Source organism: Elgaria multicarinata, chromosome 10 (assembly GCF_023053635.1).
Source record: "Elgaria multicarinata webbii isolate HBS135686 ecotype San Diego chromosome 10, rElgMul1.1.pri, whole genome shotgun sequence".
NCBI classification, from domain to species: Eukaryota; Metazoa; Chordata; class Lepidosauria; order Squamata; family Anguidae; genus Elgaria; species Elgaria multicarinata.
Window position 1 is genome coordinate 53,512,435 of NC_086180.1, and position 26,054 is coordinate 53,538,488.

The following is a 26,054-nucleotide window of genomic DNA, read 5'->3' on the forward strand; positions in this document are numbered from 1 at the left end:
CAATAAATTAAAAAGGTACCCTGATTAATTCAGGAGATTTTTTTTTAAAAAAAACATACATATTTTTAAAATAACTACAAAATCCACTGAATGCTGCATGTGCCATCGTAGAAAAGGTATCCTCGTCCTCTCCCATATTGGAGGAAATGCCACTTCTAAGATGGTGGCTGCTGTGAGGGCAAGTTTTCTTTAGAATGATTATCCATAGGCAAATGTGTGAAAAATTATTAATAGATTTTAACCCATCTGATTACGCAACTAATCTTCAATTGGGTTATAGCCATTTATCAGTGCCATCAATGTCCATGGCACTTACTGCATAAGCCAGGGCGAGAAAGTTGTTCCACTATCCTTGACCATTGGCCATCCTGGCTGGGGCTGATGGGAGTTTGAGTCCAACAGCATCTGGAGAGCCACTGGTTCCTCACTTCTGGCTTAAGCGAAAGGGCAGGCCCTCCCAAGAGGAGGTTCAAATCTAAATTTCAGAAGTGGAAAGAGACAGCAGTTGGAGGGGAGGAAAGACAGTGGCTTGGGTGACTGAAAAAGAATATGAACAAATGGAATTAGTCATATTCATAGGAGAGTGGCTCCTATACTGCAGCACTTGAAAAGCATCTGAATAGCTCTGGAACAAGTGTTTTCTATGTGCTGCACTGATGCTACAAAATGCATTCTTTGTCTCTTTCCGCTTAGAAATAATAATAACAATGTCCACCTTGGATCTTCAATTTCACACCATTCACTATGTTTTGAAACTGTAACCTGCAGGTGGATGGAAAGGTCAGCATGAATGGAGAAACCGCCAATGGAGTGGAAGAGGAGCGAGAGAGAGAATGCGCAGCATTAATATTTGTCCCTTCGCCAAGTCGATCGCCAAAGTCTGACCACGTGGCAGAAGTGGACGGTACCTCAGCAGATGGGAGGCAAGACTGCGCTAGTACCGAGACTGTTCTGAAGAGGCTCATCGAACACAGCAAACACAGAGAGCAGACCGTAAGGGCAAAATAATTCGATTGGCTTGGCGTATTTGAGGGGTACTTTTGAACTCTGTTTCATAATGTATTTCAGGTGTCATTTAAATGTTCTGTCACATGAGAGCCACATATTTGTGAGCAGATTCCACAAGTTGGGATAATGTCTCAATGATTAATTACCTGAATGTGACGCATTGCCTGAGTCTTTTATGTGGGAAACCAGTTTGGGGGAAAGAATCGTGCCATGGGTTCCTCCCGCTGCTTAGGTCATTTGTGAGGCAATTTTAAAAATATGCTTGGTATGTTTTTACTGTTGTGTTACATTCTTTGTTTCTGTGAGCTGCCCTGGGAACATGGTTGAAGGGTGGGGGAAACGATCTAAAAATCAAACAAAATCGAGTGATTTCGAAGCTGCCCTAAGTTGTTCTAAGCGGCTCCCACACAGCTGAGAACATTCTCAATCAGTGACAGAAACCAAAATTGGCAAAGTTGTTTGACTTCAAATGCCCTGTTACATTTTGAATAAATGTACAGTTTTCAGTGGAAGCCCAACACTGAGAAATGCATTGCAGACAACTTGCTACTTGGGATATGTAAATCATCAAAACCTGAGTTACCTGGAGTTCTCCAAATTCCATCTCAAAGCTCATTCTGACTCAAGTCTGTATCAGATTGTGAGCTTTCTTTTTCTGCCTGAAAATCTGTGTGTATTTTTGTGCATATTTTCCAAATGTAAGTATCAATTGTGCATATTTTAAATGTATGCATTCTTCTTCCATTTATTAAAGCATATTTGTGTGCATTTTTCAAAAGTATGTATTTTTTCATGCACATTTTTCAAATGTACACATTCTGTCAAATGTATTTGGGGGGGTATCTGTGAATCATATTGCAACCTTGGAAACATAGAGAGATTGCATCCAAGTCCGTGTTCAATCCAGAAGGCGTGGACAGGATAAATCCCGATCAAAACCAAACTGAAATGAATTTCTCATTCATCCCTACAGTTGCTGCTTAAATATTACTGTATTGGGAAAGCAAACCTAGTTGAAACTTGACTTTTGCATAGTGGTGTTCTTCAGATAAATGACACCATTTCAGCCTCTTGTTGCCACCCTCTGCCTCAGTTGTACTGATTTATTCCTTCCTTTTTGTTGGTAGGTTAGGAATGGGGATGGACAGATCAGTCTGCGTCTGATCCATGTCAAGTTCACATGTTCATAAGTCCATTTCATTCTGTGTCCTCATTAATTTGTATTTTAAACTTATGTTATCCCAAAAAAACCACCCATGCATTTTATACACATTTTGGTGCATTTTTCAGCCAAGAACTGCATCACAAAATTCAGAAAGCGTGACATCTAAAGGGTAATTGCTTTGCAATCCACACATTAGTGCAGATCATGTGGGTTTGCTTCTGAATACGGACCACACAAAAAACTCAAGCATCCCTAATTTGGGCAAAACTAGATGTGAGCCGCATATGCTGAAAATTATAGCCCTATTTCCAGTTCCATAATTTTTTCCTGTTACATTTGTTCCGGAGACACAGGACATTATCTCTTCTTACATTTCTTTCCCTTGCCCTGTGCCATCTTATTGGCTGTCACGAAGAGAGGGCAGAGCAAAACACGATGTAGCTCTGTCAACCGCATCAAGAGCTAAATGTTATAGGAAGAAGAGGGGAAACTAGATGCAGGATTACCATTTTTGGCAACAGTTATGTATCAGCATCACATCTAGTTTCTTCCTATTAGGGTGGCCATATGGAAAGGAGGACAGGGCTCCTGTATCTTTAACAGTTGAACAGAAAAGGTATCATTTGTATGCATGCAGCACCTGGTGAAATTCCATCTTCATCACAAATCTGGTCAAGAGGGCAGGGCTCCTGCAACTTTAATTGTGGTGATGAAGAGGGGATTTCACCAGGTGCTGCATGCATACAAATCACACCTGCTGAAATTCCGTTTTCTACACAACTGTTAAAGATACAGGAGCCCTGGCCTCCTTTCCATATGGTCACCCTACTAACTATAGAGGTGCTTGTATGGAGCTAGTCTGTTATCTTCTATGTTACAGGCATTCCCCTGTGCATTGTGAACACACGTGGGCATTGGTCTTATCTACAGTTTTGTCTATCCACAGTGATACTTATTCTAAAAGCAAAACTACATTGTAATGAACAGGGGCATTTCCCACTTTTATTTCGAGTGAAAAATGAAATTAGTGTAACTACCTGCTTCATTTGCTGCCAAAACAAAATTAGGCACTTTTTGAAGCGAGTACCATTAAAATCAAGCAGTTCAGCCTCTTACTCATTTATTACAGCATGGTGTCTCATAGACATAGCTGGACAAGTATAACTGTTTCCTCTCCACATAGATTCTGATGAGAGTTTTTATTATTGGCATGGATTTAAAAAGCAGAGCACAACTTGACTTTTAACATGATAGGTTACAACCATTTTCATACAGTGATTTATTTATTTATTGCCAAACACAGTCAAGTAATGTAAATTGCATTTCATTTATGATGTTATTGTTTTGTTTTTCATAACAAGAAGGATATATTGGTGGGGACATTTATATTGAAAATGATTCTTTGTCTCAGTTCAGACAACACGCTACTCAATGTAGGGTGAAAACTCCACTCAACCGTTGAGTTTTTAGGAGGTACTACCCACATAACATATTCTAACTCCACCATTATGTGACTGTGGGCTACTGTGGAGTTGAGTAAAATCCATGGTGACATTTAATTAACAGTTCCTCCACCCTCTCTCCTCCCCCGGTCTTCCCAATGATATCCCATCAGCCATTGCTGACCAAAACAATTCCAGTAGCTCTCCTAGAGTTGCACTCACTCCTTTTGCCGCTCTTGCCAGGGAACTCTGTAGACAGTGGGAAAAGTCAATGCAACGGAAAACTCCACGGAGCCCTCCACACAACAGTTGTGCAGGAACTCTCCTCTGCACAGTGTGGATATTCAGCGGACAGAGTTTTCGGGGGGGGGGGAGAAACTCCACCGTGGGGTGGAGATTTCCTGCCAGACAACACATTTCTCAACCGTGGTGTAAAAACTCCACCATGGAGTTCTAAATCCACCATTGCAAAACGTGTTGTCGGAGCTGAGCCTCTTTTTTTTTTTTTTTGCTCTCTGTGCTGTGCTAACAGTGGCCATGTAGCCTTGTAAATAAAAAACAGCCTTGGATCTGCCTTGCGAAAGCCACTTTTTCAGGGCCTACCAAGAGAGATGGGATGCCATCACTTCCTTATGTCGCCATCCTCCCCACTTCTCGTGTGGCATGATCTCCATCCTCATGTTGTTGTCGCCACCTTGAATGCTGATTCCCTATGATGTGGGGTAGGGATAGGGCAATGTTTTCATGTGACACAGTACAAGAAAGATGTGGGAAAAGGCACATTGGAGCAGCAGTTCCCTGGCTCTCATAATATCTAGATCAAGGCTTTAGAATCTCTTTCAGGCCAAGGGTGAAATTTTTTATTACATTTATATACCGCCCCACAGCCGAAGCTCTCTGGGCGGTTTATTCTCGCTCACAGCTCTTCCTGCCAGTAACCAAGCCTTAAGACAGGCATTTCAACCCTTTAGAATTGGCGGAGGGGGACTCCACAGAAGCTGGGAAACCATCAAATGTTCAGTGGTTAGGGGAAAGGAGAGTGGGACCTGGGGAAGGAGGCATGGCCTTCTGGGAAACTCCAGAGGGCCAGAGTTGTACCCCAGGTAGGCCGGATTTGGTCCATGGGCCTGAGGTTCAACACTCCCCATCTAGATAGACAGAAAGTATGAACTATTTGCAAGGCTACCTTTTGAGTCTGCATTATGCTAAGCTGAAATGTTTCCCTTCCTCCACATAGTTCTGTAGCAGGTAGAACACTGTGAGGCAGCGGGTTGTTTAATGTAATTTTCCCTGGGTGCATAAACTTATGAAGGCCTCCTAGCTATAATTGATAGCCCTTATAGATCTAGTTTTTCCCCTCTCTAGACAGATGAAGGAAAGATGATACACAAAACATGTACCGTGACAAATGAAAATCGCCTCAGCATCTATTTTACTATGAGTACATGAGTTTAAAATCCTCCTTGTGCACAGTAGATTCCAAACAGGCCTAGCTGTGGTAAAATAGACTTTTGTGTGAGTTTCAAAAATGGCAGCATATGTACATGCTGTTACCTACAGTTAGACAGGACATAATGATATTTGAGAAGTCCCCTTTACTGGTAACTTTCCCAAGGCGGTCTACAATGAAACTATTCAGATTGATGTAGATCTGACCAGGTAAACTTGAGGCTTCCTGCTAATGGAAAGATGTACCCTTCACCCACCCATTTCCTCACCCAGTGTCAAGCTCCATCCCTGGTCAGACTGATCTAGGCATCTGCTTTTCCCCCCTCCTCCACTAAACTTTTAAAAGGTTCCTTTGACTTCACAATGACTTGATTCTTAGAAGCTGGATTATTTCTTACACGAAGGAGATGATTTCTTGCCAAATGATGTGGTCAGCTAAATGTATGTGTTAGCTCAGATCTCAGTTAGATGGTTTGCAGCCTTTAATATATCAGGAAAAATGGGTCACAGCCCATAGTAGTAATTTGCCCAAACCATAAAACTAATCACACAATTCTTTTAATGAGCCCCAGGATTTAGTTTAACAAGCTTAAGTTGCTCAGTTCATGCTGTGCTTGGCATATTGACAGTCGCATATTTTGCCAGATATATAAAGTTTTTCTTCTCTGTGCAAAACTTTCTGTAAATGACAGAATCAAATTTTAACTGATACAGCTTTTTCAGTGTTAAAAGCTATCGGTATGAAATCCACTGCAATCAACTTCTAATGCCTCAGTTTGGAGTCACATCCTCACAGGTCGGGGTACAATGGTTAACTAGTATGATGTGAGCATAATACTTGGATAACTACTGCATGCTCAGACCTTTTCAGTGGATAGTTTGGCAGGATATTAAGCATTTTCCCCATGCATAGGCTCCAAAGGATTGGAGACTGCTTTTCTAATTGAACTTAGAAGTGAAGAGAGTAGTCTTTTTCATAGACAGTGAGAACATAATATATAGGAAACCCAAAGTAAATATAATATAATTTAGATTTGACCCTGCAGTTCTAATCTGGGAAGCTAGTTTCTGCAATAGTTTAATAATAGCAAAGGAATAATAGTCCTCATGCATTAAAAAACCACTGATCATAATATGCATTGATATATCTTTTTGTGTTCCATAAATGCTTCATTTTGAAAACAGGCAATTTAGGGGGTCATTGAAGAACAAAAATCAGCAACCTCTTTAAATATTGTTATTAATAGTTTTTATACCTTGATATAGACCATAACGTTCTACCACAAATTGGGATCTACTGTATTTCTTCGATTCTAAGACGCCATCGATTGTAAGACGCACGCTAATTTCAGTACCACCAACAGAAAAAAAGCTTTGATTCTAAGAAATAATAAACGTACCCGCGATTCTAAGACGCACTCCATTTTTAGAGATGTTTATATGGGGAAAAAAGTGTGCCTTAGAATCGAAGAAATACGGTAATCTAATACGATGCGAGCATAATACTCCAGGATTCTGTCAGTTGCAATTGGCTTACCATTTGTTTCTGGTGTTAACTTTTAAAGCTCTAATTGGCTTGGGGCCAGCTAACCTGAAGGAGCGCCTCCTCCTGCATATAGCTACCCAGATGCTGAGGTCATCTTTCAAAGCCCTTCCCATGGTACTCCTGCCGAATGAGATGGCAATAGGTGGCTATCAGTAACCGGGCCTTCTCAGTGACAGCGACACCTGTTCTGAAATGCCCTCCCTAGAGAAGCATGCCTGGTGCTGCATTACATTCTTTTCAGTGTTCAGTAAACACTTTTTTAAAAAAATCTGTCAGGATTTTAAGAGCTCTTAGGAACTTTAAAGGCTTGATAATGTTAGGTTTCAGTGTTCTGAGATCTGCTTGTGAATTTTATTGGATTTCATTGCTTTTAGCTTGCTTTATGCAGCATTTATATTAGAGTTTTATGGTTCTGTTAGCATTTTTATGTTTTATTGTAAGCCACCCAGAGAACTCCGTGTTATGAGGCAGCATACAAATGCCATAAATAAATACGTGGCAAAATCTTCCTTACCACTTGGCAGGATGAAATAGATGCCCAAGCTCTCACAGGGCGAGAGAACTTAGTTGGTGCTGTGTGGGCTCATAGGCTGTGATCTAATCATACCTAAAGCCAAACTAGGTGTAATGTTAATTGCATAGATGCAATTAATATCAGTCATGGGAAAACCTAAGCGCTCTGAACTTAGGGGAGGAGTGGGGAATTTTAATTCTTTTTCTCCCTGCCACAGTCCACCCACCCCGCAAACAAACCATTCCAAAGCTGCTGTTTGGATATTTAAATACACACACACACACACACACACAATCTATATTTATCACATTCATGTTTGGCCCTTCCTTGGAATTTATTATGGATCGAGGTGTTAATTCTTGATTGAAAGCTGCCTTCTGCATAGGAAAATGCCATGATTCCATTGTCTCTAATATTTTCAGTTTAATCTTTTTTATATGTGTTTGGTACTGGCTCTAAGAATCTCTAATATGAATATTATGCGAAATCATGGATATATTCCATTAATAATTAAGCATGTCTACATTTTGTTTGACTGCGCTTAGTGGTGCTATTCTACTTAGTGTAAGTTGGTAGTAATTCCAGAAGACGAAATGGAAGAGGAAGCTCCAACAAATGGGGGAAAACTCTTAAAGGAGTATTTGGAAACAGTTTATTGAAATAGAAATCAGATCTGCTGGAGCCCAATGCTTTTTTGGTTAAAAAAATTAGATTGCACACTCTCTAGAAACAAGGACACAAAGCATGTGTTTTGTATTACCTTCCCTCTAACTTTCAAGAGTTTTGTTGGCCTCCTTGTTCAAGAGACAGAAAGATGCCTATAGCTGATTTATTTAATTTGTATTTAGCTGAATCAATTTCCCCCCTCTCTAGAGGTTATTAAAAATTATTTGCTACCTTGCTTCTGAGTCACTCCTGCATGGGGAAAACAGATTCAAGGAATTTTAAGGGAAACCAACAGCATTGATATGACTAGAACAATTTGGGAGGGGGGAGGTGAGATTCACAATTCCTAAGTTCCCACCAAATTCTGAGGCAAATGGAAGTACCTGCTTCAGCAAAACCTCAGAGGGATTATGAGAGAAGAAAACTTTCTGACAAAATTAGATGCTTTTCTCAGTGGGAGGGAGAGCTGAGCTTTCATACACTCCTACTTCTTGAGTTGATTTGTCATTACATGATTGCTTAGCTTTTTGACAGACAGAGGTTGTATGAAATACTGAATCCATTAAAAATCACTGTGTCTGAGGTAATATGGAAGTTTTATTTTGATCTGCAGTGGCTCAGTTACACTTGCAGGTCGTCACTGTTGCTGCAATCACCAAAGGAGGAACAGGCATATGTAAAGCTGTTCAATATAGCCAGGGGCCATTAGTTCTTAATTTATCCAGAAAATCGAAATCTAGTTGTCTTGGTTGAGGCATATTTTCTTAGCAATGAGGTGAAAAACCACCTGGGCAAAAATCACAGAATTTATAGTTGTTCCACTTATGATTTGACAGTGGTGTAATGTTCTCTGCAGGGCTCCTTGACTGAAGAAGCTAAACCAACCAACCAAAAAGATGAAGCTGATTCAGAAAGACCATCTGCAGGTTTGTTCTTTCAAGACACATCTTTAAGGGTTGTCAAAGTAGGGCGTGTTTTCCAATCCAAGCTGGTTCTCCCAGAAGCCCAGATTCTGTAGTATTCCCCATGAGGCTCCTTCATGGGGCCTGAGTCCATGGATGAGCTCACATGTCTTTCCCCATTACAAGTAGGCCATTTAGTGTGAATCACAGCTTATGAAGATAAGTTCATTTGTACATGAATAGACCACTCCTATTTTTTCTGGTGGAAGGATGATTGTGAACTGGATCTGCTCAGTGTACTCAAGCTTCAGTCTGTACAAAACACTCTGGGTGCTTGAGGGGTGTATATGTCATCCCCAGGTGCATTCTGAGGCTCCCACCACATGAAATATACACTTCAGACCCCTGTACAAACCTATCTTCAATTCCATGCCCATTCATTTAAGGCTGCTTCATGTGTTACAGATATGTTTTCTGACACTAGGGATTTATGCACACATCCTGCATCCTCTCCCCACCCCCACTTGCATGGTCTGCCCCAATGAGCCAGGCCATGTGAGCCTCTGATGAGCACTTGTGAGCCCCATGAGCCCTCAGCAAGTGCCCACTCCGCTGCCATTGGCATGAAAGGGGGAAATGCACAATTTCCAGATTCTCTTGAAATCATGTGGTTGTTTTTTTTATTATTATTATTATTTTATTTATTACATTTATATTTCACCGTTTTCCCCCCAAGAAACCCAAGGTGGTGTACATAATCCTCTTTCTCCTCTCAATTTTATCCTCAAAACAACAACCCTGTGAGGCAGGTTGGGCTGAGAGTTTGTGACTGGCCCAAAGTCAGTCACCCAGTGAGCTTCCATGGCTGAGTGGGGACTAGAACCTGGATCTCCCAGCTCCCAGTCCAACACGCTAGCCACTACACTAGACTGGCTTTCCTCTGTGCCAGTGGGGGCCATAAAGTCCCTCTTAACACAAGCTAGCCTTGTGTTAAGAGGGCCTGTAAGGCCCCAATTACAGCACAGCAGGGAAAAGCATGCTTTCCTGGGGTGGACTCGCACCCAAGTGCTTGCAAGCGCTGGGCCTGCCCTTGCACCAGACATGTTTGGTTGGGTCCGTGAGGGACAGAAGCAAGGGGGTCCACTGCCCTCGCAGTCCCAACTGGATGCTTGTGGCAACCCTATCTGACACAGATCATGTAGAATAATTCAATAATATGCATGGGGAAAAGCGTATAGAATTCAGTTTTTCAAATAATTTGCGATTTGATATACACTCAAAAAGGGCCGTCTTTCCAAAAATTGGTAGTTTACAGTGTTTACCTGAAACAGAAAATATACTTGTACACTTGTACATTTGTTCACATAGCACTCATTCCAGGTTTTCGAGGGCCCTTGGACGAAACACCCTTAATGGGGCCCACTACCTCAGGGAGTCTGCCTTCCCACTGCCATTGTCACCGGCTGGTCTTGCTCCTTCTCTTTCTCATCATGGCTACCACTAGCTTGCTCGACCAGCAGAGAGCCAGTGAACACACAGGCAGTGTGATGTACTGGTCCTCATTCTTACCACCACTGGTGTGGCTGGAGTGAGAGGAAAGTGGCACAAGCAGCTTGCAGAGGTGAAGAAGAGGAGCAACTCCAAGGGGTTCTTGCCAATGGGCCCCTGCTGGAGTGTGGGCCCTGGGCAGGTGTCCGACCATGCCAACCTCCAGCTTACGCGTCTTGTAGACCTTTTCCTGATGCAAATATTAATCTCTATTTTGAAAAATTAACATGGAAGGCACTCCATAGTTGCCTCCTCAACCCCAGCTAAAATACACAAACAGGAAAAGTGCCATGTAGAGTTTTCATGAAGGAAAGCTAATCTATACCTCCTCTAGGGCTTGAGCAGGGTTACGACAGCATTTATTATCATCACCATCATCATCATCAAAAGAAAAGCCTGATAATTGGGAGCAACCACTTTAGTCAGCTGAACATTTTAAATTGATTAGCTGAGTAAAGCTTGCAACCCTATTTATTGTTATTAGCTTCTACTGTCTTGCTGTTTTCTAGAAACAGTGGCCGTCACCTACATGGTCTTCTTTCTGTCTGGCTTTATTGGACAAAGTCATCCTTGAAGCAATACTGTATTTCTTTTTTGTGATTTCAATATTGTGTTTGACTTTTGTCTTTTCTCTCCCTTCCCCGCCTCTTTCTTTTCTTTTTGCAAATGGGAGTAGCTTCCAACCACAAAGAATTCAGCACAACAGTTTCCTGTGCCAGTCCTACAGTGGCCAGTGTGGAGTTCTCTTCCCTCAGTAATCATTCCAAGGAGACAGGTTCAGATGATGAGCTGAAGAAACCTGAAACAGGGCAACAGAAGGATACAGAAGCACCCATTATCCAGAAGGTAGTATGAGGCATTAAGGCTATGACCTCTGCACTCGATGCTCATAAGCCTCTGAACTCGGAGGCTTACAGGCATCCAGCGCAGAGTGTGAGGAGCAACGACTATACAGGCTTTTTTGTACATGTATCTGGGGTGTTCCGAAAGGGGAGGGAAGGAGGCTGGAGAAGCCTCAAGATAGCTCGTATCCCGGCCTTGACAGTTCCCTCCCCTCCCCGCTCACTGGAATGCCCCCTTTACCCTCTCCCTGAGATCGGGTTCCCACCATCAGAGAGGCAGCCAAGGCACTTCTTTCCACACTGGCTGTGAGGGGTGGGGGCAGAGCGTGGTTTCCCAGATCCGAGGTCAGAGTCATTTTTCCAACCTTGGATCCAGGAATCCGAAGCATCCTATTGCCCCAAGACACTGAGGATGCCCAGATGACTCATGTTTCGTCTTTCCATCACGTGAAGATGGAATGTTTTCATCATTCCCACAGCAAGATGTGTGTCCTCACCAAAGAGATCTGCTTTACATAAAAAGGGGAAGGGGTCCTGTGTTTACAGGCTTCTAGCATATTGATAAGCAAGCATAGTGATAAGCAAGCAGAGCAGATAGTCTATTATATCCTCAAGGCAGACATTCAGGCAGGAAGAAAGATGACATAAGAGCACAGGAATGATGTCAGGCAATGCAAAATGTTTTGTTTTGGAGATTCCCATTGTATACTGTTCATAAAGAAATTAAAATAATGATATTCATACAAGCTGTTTTGTGAATTAAATGTGTCTCCCTGTCTTACGTGTCATTTTGATGTGTCATCTTGGATAGGAAAGACAGACCATAAATTGTGGAATAACTAACTAACTAAATACAATACAATACAATTTAGCTGGGAAATGCTGCTGAACCAATACAGACCAAACTAAGTTATTCCAATATTAATATTAGATAATATTAGAAGGACTGAGAAGGGATAGCTTGTCTGCTTTTGTCTGCTGTGTTGTTGTCTTGATCCTGTTTCCGTTCTTCCAAACTGGCCTAGGTAGAGACCTTGGAAGTGCCTGAACTGTTGGGGGAATTAGTAGTGTTTTACAAATTCCTCCTAACAGTTCGCAAATAAACGAAAGCGTGAGCATTGAGTCCTCAATGCATTTATTTAGAGAAGTCTTCAAAAACAAAATACCAGGCTGGTAGCATCAAATGTTGTCTTGATCCTGTTTCCATTCTTCCAAACTGGCCTAGGTAGAGACCTTGGAAGCTCCTGAACAAGATGGAGGCATAATGTTTCCGCTTCTGAAGAAGATGCCTGAGATGAGCCACATAGTTTTGCAGAATTCAGCCCCGCAAGGTAAACAAACAGAAAGGAGGGTTTCGATGTGTAGGTTTCAGTGCAACCTCCAACATTTATCATAAGAGTCAGAGAGAAAAGACTGATCTTCATAGCTTAAATGCTTAGATGAATATGGTTTGTTTTCTTCAGAAAGTTACCTTGACATGTTTTTAGTGTAGCTACTGCGATGATGATGGTGATGATGGTGATGATGCAACAATGGATGTATGATCAGGGCTGCACAAAATTTAAAAAGAAAGGTAAAATTAAAATCTAAATTCTGTGCCAGGGAAACTTAAAATATTTATGTTTTAAAGAACAGCCACGCATAGCAAAGTGTAATTATCCCCATATTGCAGATATTGTGAGGCAGAGAAACAGATGTGTTCAAGGCCACCTTATGAGTTCATACCTTAGGTGAAATTTGAAAGAGGGCTCCTTCTGCCTCGTAACTTAGCCACTACACCACATCAGCGATGTATCCCACATGTTCAATCACGGCCCTCCCATTCTCTCATTGTTGGCAGTGGCAGGACAAAGGTGATACAAGTACAGTGGGATTGTGATGTGCCACAACCAACAGCTAGAGGCCCTGAACCAAGCACTCTGATTCACAGCCTTGCTTTAGTATTGTTCCTCCTGATTCACTAAAGGAACAAACACCCCAAAGAATGAGAATTGTCCCTGGGAAAGGCAGGTATCTTTCCCGGGCCATGTCTTCCTGGACAGCAGGAAGGGGAGAAGATGTTGTAGACTAAACACTGGATGCCCACAGGCTGTAGATGTCTACTGTGCGATGTGAAGGCATTCAAACCCTCAAAAGAATCACAGCGGAGGCAATTTATTTATTGGTTTGCCTCATTGCTATCCCCCTATTTCTTCTCTCCCAACATTATGGACCTACGGTGGGCTGCAAAATATAAATAAAACATTAACATTATAATAAAAGCACAAACAATCCATAAACAGCATATTAAAATTGCATAAGACATGACAATAATGTTTTTGGCGTTCCCTGGAAACTACCAGATGTGCCATCAATGGATAGCCGTAGAAAGTTACAACCATCCAGCCTACATCTAACATGGTTGGCTAATCACCTTCTCCCTTGGTTGTCCCTCTGGTCACTGGTTTGCTTTTACAGTGTTGCATTTCTTGTTTTGTTTCTGTTCTACCCTCCACTCTAGAGTTGCCAAACAGTGCCAGTGTTCCGCTTAAGGTTCGGAACTCTTGGCGGCGCTACCAATTTTTCTCGCAGTCAGGTAAATAATGGCCTTGGGTGTGGCTGTGTCCCTCTTGCTACACTGCATAGGTATTTTTTAAATGTGACTTGGCGCAAAAGCCGCTCTCTGTCCATTCTTCTTGCTTTTGTAGAAAATGCCTTTTCCCGTTGCATAGTTGGCAAAGACCTTGCAACCAATGTATATCGGAATAGTATGTGATTGTCTTTTTTATCAATGCAAGTTTCGCTCTAGACAACTGGGTAAGACTGTTGTGATCAAAACCATCCCACAAAAATGGCAAGAACTCTCTTGGTAACTGTGGCGCTGGAATGGCATATTCCTTTTCCCCAAATGGCAACAACACAGGGAAAAATGGAAAATAGAGCTTAGGTAGCATGTTATATTCAGATGTAGCTAGTGCCTGTGGACAAAAGCAGTAGCCGTAAATAGTTAGCAGTAACTTAGAGCCTAATGTTGATTGATGTTAACTCTTCTTTTTCCATCTGTATAGAAGGCACTTCTATTGGTGGAGGGTACAATCCGTCTCTGTGTTTGATCAGAAAGTTTCTTTTTTTTATAAAAAAGTAATGCAGAAAATTATTGAGAAAAACATGTAAAATCTTTTCTTGCCCATTTATTTTTACTCTTTGCACTTCATCCTAAAGGGATCACACATAATGTGATGATAGCCAGTGATGGAATCAGAGGCTGGCATTGTTGGACATATCCTAAGTCCGCACAGATGCAGGGGTCCCACAACTGCAGACCGCCAGAACACTCCTCCTTGCTGTGGCTACCTGTTCCCCTATGCTCTCCAAGCATGTGAGCAGTGCCAAGTGCAGGGAGAAGGAGCCTCCGGTTCTCCTGGAGCAGTTTGGCCCAGAGGGAGAAGGGCAAGCAAACAGGCTGCAGTGATGCTATCAGGGATGTGGGCCCATTCAGGGAGACGGGTTCAGTGAGGGCATCTTGACCAGCCCCACCCACCAAAGCCTGGAGCCAGCTCTGTCTATCACTGTTTTAAATTGCCAGTTTTGAAGCGTTAGCAGCTTGCCTGACTTCACATTTTGAAAAGTTTAATTGTAGTTTTTTTCCCCCCCTCCATGCAGTTGACACTGATAATGGCGACAAGTCAAATGTAAGTTGCCTGTCTTTGTATTTGCATTATAGTTTAAAGTGTGAGGGCTAAGGATATGTAGAGCCTCCCACAGGGATTCTTCAGGAGAGTCTGCCCTGGCAGTCCTTGAGTGTAGCATCCCATCAAGGATCTAGTTGCCTGAGTAGGAAGGTGCGCTAGAATTGCAGCGTATCTTTGGCGCCCCCCACTAAGTGCCGTCGTCAGTGGGGAGCATTCAAGTGACTCTCTATAAGTTACTTGGCACAGATCCAGGATGGCGCCTCCAGTACAGATGTCTGTGTTTGAAAATTGTCCCAATGCAACAGCAGCAGAAAATGTCTGGATCCCTGAGAGCATTCCACTCATTTCCTGGAAGGTCCCCTAAGTGCACACTGAAATTCTGCTTGGCTGCTACAGCAACAGCAGCAGTGAAACAGAAGAGAAAAGGGTTTGAACTGTGAGGAGCATATTCACGCTGCTCTCTGAGAGGCCCACATGTATGATCAGCATGATCCTGAACATTTGCCCACCTGGAGAACCTTCCAGGGAACAACCTGAACGCTACCTACTGAAGATGGCACTTGGTAGGGATAAAGAACGTCTATATGCAGGGACGATGTGGCTTGGGCAAATGACACTTCCTATGCGAGCATCAGTTCCCCCTGAGAGCCAGCAAAGTTGGTGTGGGGAATTAACAGTGTCACTTGCGTGAACCACATGGACTTTGTTTACACAGTATTCGTGTGTGGCATTTGGTAACAGACTGAGTTGAAGCAGCTCTTGTGCCGTCCGCTGTAGTGTGTAAAATCAAGTCTGAGAATGGCTGCTGCAGCACATAAGTCATCAGGGTGGGATAGACCAAAGCCTACAGTGGTGTTGCAGCCTCAAACATGACATTCATTTTTATTATTTAGCACTTCATGGTACCTGGTTATTTTACTTGTCTTCACAGAACTTCAGTTAGGCTGAGAGATAGTAACTTGCCCGAATTCACTGAATGAGAGGGTTTTAGCAATTAAAGTTGAGAAGCCATGGATGGAAAAGGGGGTGCTGAACCCTTCCCCCCCCATGCTATCCCTCCTTTCATTCTCAAAGCCCAACCAGGAGAAAAGAGCAAGGAAAAGAGGATTTTTAATTTATTTTTAGGAACTCCAGTCGAATGTAGCTTAGAACTCTTTTAATGTTTATAATTGTTTTCTGCTATGTATTGCTAGCCTTTAACAGTATCTATCATCTTATTTAAGCGTTTTGGTTGCTGGTCTTGGGATCCAGAAGAAGAGAGGAAGCGGCAAGAGCGATGGCAGCATGAACAGGAGCGGTTACTGCAGGTACATCCAAGTTCCGGAGTTATTTGTCATGTCTGCATCCTGCCTTCTGCCAAGAAGTACAAGAATCCCCCTTTACTTCTCACACTAAACTTTTTAACCTGGTGTCTCCCGAAACCAAGTAAAACTTAAACAGAGACAATTGACAGCATGAAATAATGCCCACTAAAATTTACGAAGTTACCATTCCATTAATGATGGATAGATCACTCTATTTCTGGTCTATGTCCATTTCATATGTGTTCATTCTTAAGTCCATTCCAAATAATTTCTGCAATTTTTTTTTAAAAAAAATGCATTAAAATCTGTATATGTTCATATTTAAATAGATATTTTTGAACACATTTTCTCACAAAATATGCGTTTTAAATCTATTTTATCCCAAAGTGTGCATTTTGAATGATTTTCAAACTTTTTTGTGCCAAGAATTGCTTTGAAAAATTCAGTGAATTGTGAAATCTGAAGGATAATTATGTTCCAATCCTGGAAGTGTGGATCAGGGCCATTTCTACACCTGCCTTTTTCCCCGGGATCGTCCCAAGATCATCCCTGTGCATCTAAATGACACACAGGGGGTCCTGGGAGCAGGCAGGGGCAATCCCTCCATTTTCCTGGGATAATCCTTAGGTATAGAAAGGGCCCAGGTCAGCTTGCATCAGAATTCATATAAGCTGAATTTCTCAAGCGTCCCTACATAACACCTATTCGAATTACTCCCTAGGGTTTTCAAAGCAAGCCTTCTGAAAAATGGTCTTACATAGTTCTGAAGCATATCAGTCTTCAGTTGGAGTCTTCCCTGTAACTGGGGAAGTTTTTGCAAACACACACACAGAGGGTAGAGTCTAGATTAATGGGGTGTAAGGCAAGAGTCATTCTCTACAGCAGCTTCCAAACTTTCTAGGGTTTGCCTAAGATCTTTTGCTACCTGAGGCAGAACAGCAAATGGCATTCCCTCCCTGCCTTTGACACACACACACACACACACACCAGAGAAGGCACATAGAAACCAAGGTTGACCAAGTTATTTTGGCATCTAAGTCAGAAAACCAACATAGCGGTGGATCTCTTATAAGTCACAGATATATCTGCATGATCATGATCTCTCCTTGCTTCTGAAATCACTTAACATTTCAAAGGGCAGGCACAAGATTGTTTGGAAGTAAATATGCTCCCTTGATACTTTTTGAAAGGTTCATCTTTTGATTCAGAAATAAGAATGTTTCTAAGAAGATAATGTCACTCTAGAATAACCAACAGCTTGACTAGTCATCATCTTCTCCACTTAGGACTTCTATATGTTGTCTGTTTATCTTATAAGCTGACGTGATTTTTCATCTTTCTTTTAAATTTTATTGGCAGCAGTTTATCCTGATTAGATTAATGCCAAAGCCAATATATCTATGGAGCCCAGTTAAATTCAGATGCAAGTTTAGCTGAATGGAAATGTAAATCCTGCATTTCAAAATGTTTGGTTGGTTCTCTTCTTTGCCTGTTTGCTTGCTCATCTAGAACTGTTCTTCTGTTTTATGGTGGAGGCTTAAATTTGTGTTGGACAGCAAGCAATATTTGGTTGCCAAAACATCTTATAAAAGTACAAAAAATAAAAGTACAATAAAATATATAGCATGCTACCATAGAGTTTGAAAAGAAAGTTAAACTGATGGTAGGATCACAGGGAAGGGAAAATAACACAGAGAGAGAAATTATCTAGTTTAGGGCAGTGTGTGTGTCAAATTTTTAACACAGTGGGTCTACTTTTTTTTAAATTGATGATGCCTCCCAGCCCTCTGTAACTATAGCACTATGCAAAAGTCTTATACCACCCAAGAAAATTTTATTTAAAGTTATTTATTTATTTATTACATTTTTATACTGCCCAATAGCCGAAGCTCTCTGGGCAGTTCACAAAAATTAAAACCATAAGGTCTTTCAATTTTTCTCTTTCCCCCCTTAAAAACAAACCCTAAAAAGAGTAAAGAAAATGACAGTTGCGCCTCTGGTGCAATTTGCCTTAGAATAGGATGTCACCCCCTTGTGACATCAGATGAAAAGAAATGGAATAATGGTTTCCCCTTTGGACCCTAGTGCTGATGAACAACACATGGAACACCCAAATGTCTGTATTGCAGCTCTTGGAAGGGGTGGGTTGGTGCTAATTCCAAGCTCAAACAGGGTTGCCACTGAAAATTGGGTCAATGATGACTCACTTGCCAGAGGGGAGTGAAGCCTGCAGCTTGAAAGCCGCGGCTCCAGTTCAACATCCTCCTTCCCCCACTGTTCTAGTTCATAAAACTCTTGACTTTCAGGCCAGGACTGCACCTTACAAAGAACACAGAGCTATATCAAGTTCTTTCTCCTCCATCATGACAGCATCTTAACTGATTTAGCCCGATCTTGATGCCATTATTGTATGCATTTTCTCCAACACCAGTCTACATCATTGGTTGCTGCTGATGGAGATAGGGGAATGCACATTTTAATGCCAGTTGAATGGGGGAAGTTGAACAAGGCGTTATGAAGGAAGAAGGGGAACGTGATACGGGGCTGCCATTTTCAGCAACAGCCCCCTTTTATTAAGTGTGTCGTCACTTTAATCACTTTGAATGAGTCAAATTCTGTAATATACTGACATTAAACAATCCCGTGACCTCCCCCCGGGCCTTAAAGATCTTCACACAAAGGTCTGAGCAGGACTTTGTAAGCACATTCGGTGAATATGCTTTCAAAGTAACCATGATCGGAAGCCCTGATAAGTCAGGGTTCCCGATCACAGAGGTTTTGTATGCACATTTGGCCAGAAGCGCTTACGAAGCCCTCATTCAGACCTGTCTCACAAGTCAGCTTTGCTTGGAGATCTTCTTTAGATCCAGGTGAGGAAACAAGTTCCCTCTCTTGTGTCACGATTCTGTTTAATAGCTTGTACTGGAATTCTCTACAGGAAAGGTATCAGAAAGAGCAGGACAAGTTGAAAGAAGAATGGGAAAGAGCACAAAAAGAAGTTGAAGAGGAGGAGCGTAAATACTATGAGGAGGTATGAAGGCAGAGATGCAACTGGGCCGTGGGGTTGCCATGTCTCTGAGGCTAGATTGTAGCCATGGCTGGACAATCGTATCTCAGTTTAATAAGCCAAGATATGAACATGCCTTTTTGCTGTGCATACAGCCCTTTCGCTCTCCCTTTGCACAAGTGAGCCAACAAACCAAGAAATCTTTCATTAACTATACTTCAAAACAAGAAACAAAACCATGTGTTTGTATTCTCAATATGGTTGCATGTTTTACTGTAAGCAGGCAGGACCATGGGCAGCAGTATTTGCCATTAGCTAACCTCGCAGTACCTTATGATATTCCTAAAAATTAAGCTGGTGTGTTCCCTCCACCCAAAACGCCTAATTTCTACACTCCAAATGAATGGTGGTCTGGCTGCAAGATTCAGGTTTTCAAAGAATTTAAAAAGGGTAGTGGGAGACCCATGGAGATGAGAAGTCAAAGAAATCCACAATGAAACCAAATGAGTTTGGATTTTAAGAATCCGACCCATGAATTCTGCAGAGGACCGACTTTTTCCCCATTGGGCAAAGTCCACAGACTTGCAGACCATTTTCCTAACCTTCGGGAATTTTGTCATGAAAACACCCCGCCAACAACAGCTAAAATGGTTAAAGTGTGAATGCACATTGTGGAGGAATTTGCACTTTTGTGGGGAAATTGTGCATGTGTGAATTTGCGCAAATATGGAAACTAACACACACACACCCGGATTCTGACGATGGGCAGACAACAAAACGAAACCACATGACAATCTGCAAAACACAGATGGAACACATTTTACACAATCTGTACATCCGTAATGAAGATTGAAGCAAAATAGCCAGTAGGGCCAAGCGGCAGGGAAGATAAGTCACGAGAGATGAACTAAAAGCTCTGCATAGCACCAAATCCCTTCCTCTTTTAAATTCTGTTATTAAATTTTCATTATACCTGGCTCCTGGCCTTTCCCCTGCCCACCCCCCATTGTCCTCCCCCAGGAGGAATCAGAAAAGGACACACTTGAATTGTATCTTCCCTGAATCATAGTTATGGTGTAAGGGGTTGGCTTAATGCTCCCTCTTCCAAAGACTATTCATAGTGCTACTCTGATAGCTATTCCTCCTCTTTAGGAACGCAAGATCATTGAGGATACTGTGGTTCCATTCACAGTTACTTCAAACTCTGCGGATCCCTTGTCCACCTCTTCCTCTCTGACAGATGGAAACGGGACTGTGGTGAGCTCACTGACAGAACTGGAGAATGAATCTGGAGGTGGCAAAAACAAGGCAGCTAAAACAAAACTTTCTAGATATAGAATATAAAGTTAAATCTTGTTTAATCTGGATGACTACAAGAAGAGTAAGCCATTCAGTTTTGTTTCATGAGCTGAGCTGTGAAAACAAAGTTTAATCAAAACATCTTTTGGTTTTATCCAAAGGTGGTTTTCTGTTCATGGAAAGGCCCCTTCTGTGAATGGAAGGGACTTTCATCATTCTCCTGAAGCTCCCTGCACCACTTACCCAACCCGCCAGAGTAGATTTTTGTTAAGCAGAGGAAGCTGCATGGAGAAGGAGGAAATGGGATCTGAAAGTGCCCTGTTCCATGAACATGAACTTTGGATCCAAGCACTTGTTTTGAATTAATTGAATGTCTGCATTGACCAGATGCTTTGGATTGTAAATAGCTTAAAAGGGAGGGAATAGTCAGTAATGTAATGATTATGAGTGAATTTGTAGTTGATAGATAATCACATCTATCAAGCCATGGTGAAGCTTGCCTATGGCTTGGCATGATGTTCCAGTTGACAAGCCTGGTTTGCAAACAGTTGGAAAATGAGTGCCCTTGCAAACCATGGTTTGTGCTATGTCTGAATTGACAAATCATTGTTATGGTCATTGCTCTGCCTCCAGAAACGCCTATATTATGGAAACAGGATAGAACTTATGAAGCAATGAGCTGAGGGGAAATGAAAATGGTTTGCCAGTTGTAGTTTGGAAACCCAAACCATGGTTTGGTGTGATGACAGGTTTGAGCCTGTTGTCTTCTGACATATGTAACTTATAATGCCCTTCCCTTCATATGCAACTTATAATTCTCGGGAGTTCTGTATACCTGTTTCATGTGGGATATCCTGGTCAAGTCTATATGAATATCAATAATTTCTCTCTCTTTCTCTCTCTCTTTGATAGAATATGGTAGATATGAGCAACTCTGAAGAGCAGGATAAGCAAAAGGAAGTTAGAACACTGAAGAAATTATTTTGTGAACAAGATAGCACATCCTTTTTGAAAAACAAGGAACATGAACCATGGGAAGAGAACATGAGGTGCGTTAAAAAACGCAAAAACATTTCATAGGGGAAATCTGCACAGGGATTTATTACAGAGGAACATTTGCCTGAGCAATCTGACCCCCGGGGAAGCTGCAAACATTTTGTATTGGATAAGATAAAGAAGGGCGTAAACAGGAAGCATGAGATACTTGTGCTTCCTGATCCTTTTGCTTTATCATCATGCCCAAGTTCATACATGCATGTTCATTACTTGGTGATTTAATAACATTTATTATTGGCTTTCATGTATGAAAAAGCTGCTACCAGTTGAAATACCAGCCAAAATATTTGCATCATCTCAAATGCAGTATTACATATGGAATCACTTCACTTCCATTTGTAGTTTACTGAGTATTGTGTGGTTGAGTGATGTACATGCATTTGTGAATCTGTCCTCAATAAGGTGTGATTATAAAATTCCATCTCCATTTGTTTCTAAGGGCATCTACTGGTACCAACTTCCTGTGTTCCTAGTTACATTTTGGAGTATACAATTGGGAGCATGAATTTGTTTTCTCAGGGACAGCCAAGTACCCTGTTCCCTAGGAACACTCCTGCGTTAACTCTAAGCCAGTCTGTTATTATTATTATTATTATTATTTATTTATATAGCACCATCAGTGTACATGGTGCTGTACAGAGTAAAACAGTAAATAGCAAGACCCTGCCGCATAGGCTTACAATCTAATAAGCCTGTGTGTTATTCTGGAGGCCTGTTCTATTCAGGACCCAGCCAAAGTAGATCTTTGGATTGCCAAGATTAAACTAGATCACTTGTGAATGGAATGACATTTTATTGATCGAAAATGGATGCAGAATAACTATACAAAGAAAGCTCATGCGTCTCTTCAGCCCACGAAGCTGGGGGCCCAAATCACAGCAGAGATTGTCCCCCAAACCCAAGTTCTCAAGGTTGGTGTGCACATTCCCCCTAGAAGAAGGCCAAATTGGTTTGGCCTCAGCTCCATCATTTATACTCTTTCTGTTATTCTAGTATGTACCCCAAAGCATCACAGGCTAGTACTTCCAACACAAAGGAGGAGGGAATTCTCCTCGGTTCACTAGCAAGTTCAAAGAGTAAATCAAACTGGCAGCTACTCTAAGAAACAAGAAAGCTGCCCTTTAAACAGGCCTTTATGCATCTAATAAATAGCATATAAGACAACTGTATAAGTTCAATACCAGACCTGACTCCTCGACATTTGTTCTGGTGTCATGCAGCTACAGCTTTTCCTATACACAACATGCCAGTTCCTGTTATCCATATAACTAACAGGAGAATCTACTATGGTTTCAATCAATGATTGTATTAGGAGAGGTGGCACACCTAACATACTACATTCTGTCACCCATACTGTATAAGCTGGTGGGGGAATAGTTGGTATTGCATGTTTGTCATTGAAAGTATTATAAAAGTAGGCTGAAGTTACCTGCATGTGAACACTTGGAAATGGATAGACCTATCAGAGCCATCTGAACCTTCCTCAAATTCTACCTTAGGCAGCTTTGGCACAATCAAGTGATTAAATGGGACCATTTAATATTGTTACTGCCTTTCTTTGTAAAATGTGTTTTCTGTTTATCAGCACTGTAAATAAAGAAGGATGTCTAGAAACCAGTAATGAGAGAAGAAATGAGCAAGATGACCAGATAGCCATGTCAGAATGTATGTCGCCCACCAAAATGACTTTGCCGTTAAGTCAGGGTATGTGAAGACTTCAAATCTCTTAAAAAGAAAACACAAAACATCTACAAATTGAAACTACATTGTCTCTTTAATTATTCACCTTGTATTTAAAGTAGTATCTACTATCCTCTTTGCTAATATTTCCTATCTATTTACATTTAGAGGTGATTTGGAGACTGCAAATGCTTTGAATTTGTACAAAATGGAACCTGTTTATACAATTTTTAAATGCATGTTAAAATGTGGTTTTTAAATTTTGTATATTTTTAAAGTTTACTGTTTTTAGCTTTTGTGAACCACCTAGAGAGCTTCGGCTGTGGGGCGGTATATAAATGTAAATAAATAAATAAATAAAATGTTGGCAATAAACACTTCAGCTTTCTGAGATGTTCTAATATTTAATCATCCTCAATTAATAGCTATTAATAAATTTGGATTATTATTTGTGCCTATTACTTTAATGGCAAATTTGAAAGGGGGCATGCTGGTGGGAGGGGAGAGAAGGGGACAGCTTATGCTGTGTCTCCCCAAGTCTCTCCAGCCTCCTTCTCTCCCCTTTTCTGATGCCTCAGTTAGATGGGCGAAAAAGCCCATCTAGTGAAAATACAGAGCAGGAGGTGCACAGAGGCCAAGATCACCTCTGCTTCATCTCTCGCTCTGCTTTGGATGGTCACTAGCCTCCGAGTTCGGAGGCTCATGGCCATCTTCGTAGGCTTGCGCTCTTCGTCCATATCCCTGTATTCAATGAAATTATATGGGCAAGAACCAACCATTCTGATTAGACATATTTGTGAAGCATTTCTAGGTGCATGAGTATGATCTAATATTTTAAATCTCAAAATTCTATGCCAAAGTATAAAAGCAAACAAACTTCTACTGAACATATGCCACCTAAAGATGTTGATGACAGTTTTTTTAAATGTAATGGAAAACTTTAATAGCATTTAGATAAAGCATCCCAAATTTCAGAGGGTTATCTGAAGTTTACTTTAATGTGAAGTCCTGTTGCACCAAACGATGAGCTTGGCAGAACATGTCCTACCCTCCTTTTGTTGAGTTTTCCAGCTCCCTGAAATGTACTCCTTACTTGCACATTCATACTGCAGCACTTCACCTTCTACTAAGGCATTAAGATGTGTCTGCAAGGAAATAACTTCTGCTAGGAAAGTGTACAGAAGTCTGATGATAGATCATTGCATATCATTATTTTATATTTATTTCATAATACTCTTATTTCATAATACCCAACTCCCCTGAGTGATTCCATAGGCAACCTCTATAGGGTCAGTTTCACAGTGAGGAGACAGTAGCAGTACTCATGTAATATCGACTTACTTACAAACGTACAAATATGGAGGATACTCAACCACCAAGACAAACAATGCTAGTCAATAAATTCCCACGAGTTCTACCAAAAAGGAAACAGCAGGCATTAGAAGCCCACTTCCCCTCCCGCCCGGCCTAAATACTGCTTCTTACCATCCAGCTGCAAAACTCTGGCCTCTTCAACAGCCAACCTTCAAACTCCTAAACTGTTTCATTCCAGCCCCACCCAAGCAGGGTTGGTGTGTTTGGTAGCTAGCAGTTCACAACCATCAGACCTGCCTATTTAATAAAGCTAACTACTGAAAACCATTTTAAGCTACCATAGGGTAGCTGGTAGGAAAGCTACCAAGATGAGCTCTGCTGTCATCACCATCTGCAACAGCAACAAAGCAAAGTAAAAAAGAAAAATTCTGTCTGCCATCACAACAGTAAAAAAAAACCTTTTTCTGTCCAGCCCCTCATTTTTACTCCGCCTTTCACCCCTTTCCCTCTTTCAAGCTAAAAATTCCCTGTGCAAAATGTTCGACTCAGACTTTGCTATAAGAGAAGACCAGAGACAAGGGCCTCTCCACACTTGACATATAGTTGTATATTATTAGTTGAGGTTCTTTATGAACTCTCTTTCTTTTTTCCTCCTATGTAGAGTTCAAAAATGCGTCTGTACCAAATGACAGCTTAATATGCAAGTTTTTGCTTTATTTGCATCTTTTTCTTCAGATGTTCCATGGAATCCGCAATCATTAACTAAACAGAGCCCACGTGTTTCAGATGTCAAACAGAAAAACTCAGCATTCGAACATAATTTAGGTCTGCCAGTCAGTTCTGCAAAAGAACTTAGGAGGTAGGTAATATAGGCTTCTGTGCTAGCTTACATGACAAAGGGCACAATCCTATGCATGTTTAGACGGGGGTGTGGAATCCTGTAAAGCCACATGCATAGGATTCTGCCCTAACCTGCATAGTATGAGGTCTAATCTGCATAGTAAGAGATAGTGCTGCATAGTGCTTTTAAGATATGATACCACATGTGAAAAGGAAGACAGGTCTCCTGTATCTTTAGCAGTTGCCTAGAAAAGGGAATTTCAGCAGGTGTCATTTGTATGCATGTAGCACCTGCTGAAATGTCCCCTTCATCACAACAGTTCAAGTAGCAGGAGCCCTGCCCTCTTGACCAGATACAAAAGAGGCAGGGCTCCTGCAGCTTTGACTGCTGTGATGAAGGGGGAATTTCACCAGGTGCTGCATGCATACAAATGACACCTGCTGAAATTCCCTTTTCTATACAACTGTTAAAGATACAGGAGTCCTGTCCTCCTTTTCATATGGTCACCCTACACCACAGATCTCTCAGAGCGAGACCCTGGAGAGGAGGAAGAGGTTTTCTTGGGAATCCTGTGTTTGTTGACCTTGTCCTCACTAAGCAAGAGCAACTATTGGGCCATACTGTGGTAAGGAATGTCGCATCTGACAGGTGTTCTATACAAATGGTAGATCATGTGGTAAAATGTTCTTGGATTATACCATGTTAGTAGATAGATGTGAGGCCATGTGATTGAAGAATAAGTAGTAGTAGTAGTATTGCCAAGCCTTTGGACCATAATGATAGTTCTGAATATGTAGGGA

General features: G+C 41.5%; 1 protein-coding gene across 1 annotated transcript in view; it reads left to right on the forward strand.

Annotated features, from left to right (window-relative positions):
- The window catches only part of LIMCH1 (LIM and calponin homology domains 1), a 205,945-nt gene that overhangs the window by 173,171 nt on the left and 6,720 nt on the right, over window positions 1–26,054 (forward strand). Inside the window, exons 20-31 of the mRNA XM_063136424.1 lie at window positions 769–993; window positions 8,314–8,373; window positions 8,647–8,716; window positions 10,917–11,086; window positions 12,308–12,413; window positions 14,725–14,753; window positions 15,977–16,060; window positions 18,996–19,088; window positions 20,217–20,321; window positions 21,276–21,412; window positions 23,005–23,123; window positions 25,149–25,272. Of these exons, the coding sequence (XP_062992494.1) occupies window positions 769–993; window positions 8,314–8,373; window positions 8,647–8,716; window positions 10,917–11,086; window positions 12,308–12,413; window positions 14,725–14,753; window positions 15,977–16,060; window positions 18,996–19,088; window positions 20,217–20,321; window positions 21,276–21,412; window positions 23,005–23,123; window positions 25,149–25,272 (1,322 nt within the window). The remainder of the gene's footprint in view (window positions 1–768; window positions 994–8,313; window positions 8,374–8,646; window positions 8,717–10,916; window positions 11,087–12,307; window positions 12,414–14,724; window positions 14,754–15,976; window positions 16,061–18,995; window positions 19,089–20,216; window positions 20,322–21,275; window positions 21,413–23,004; window positions 23,124–25,148; window positions 25,273–26,054) is intronic.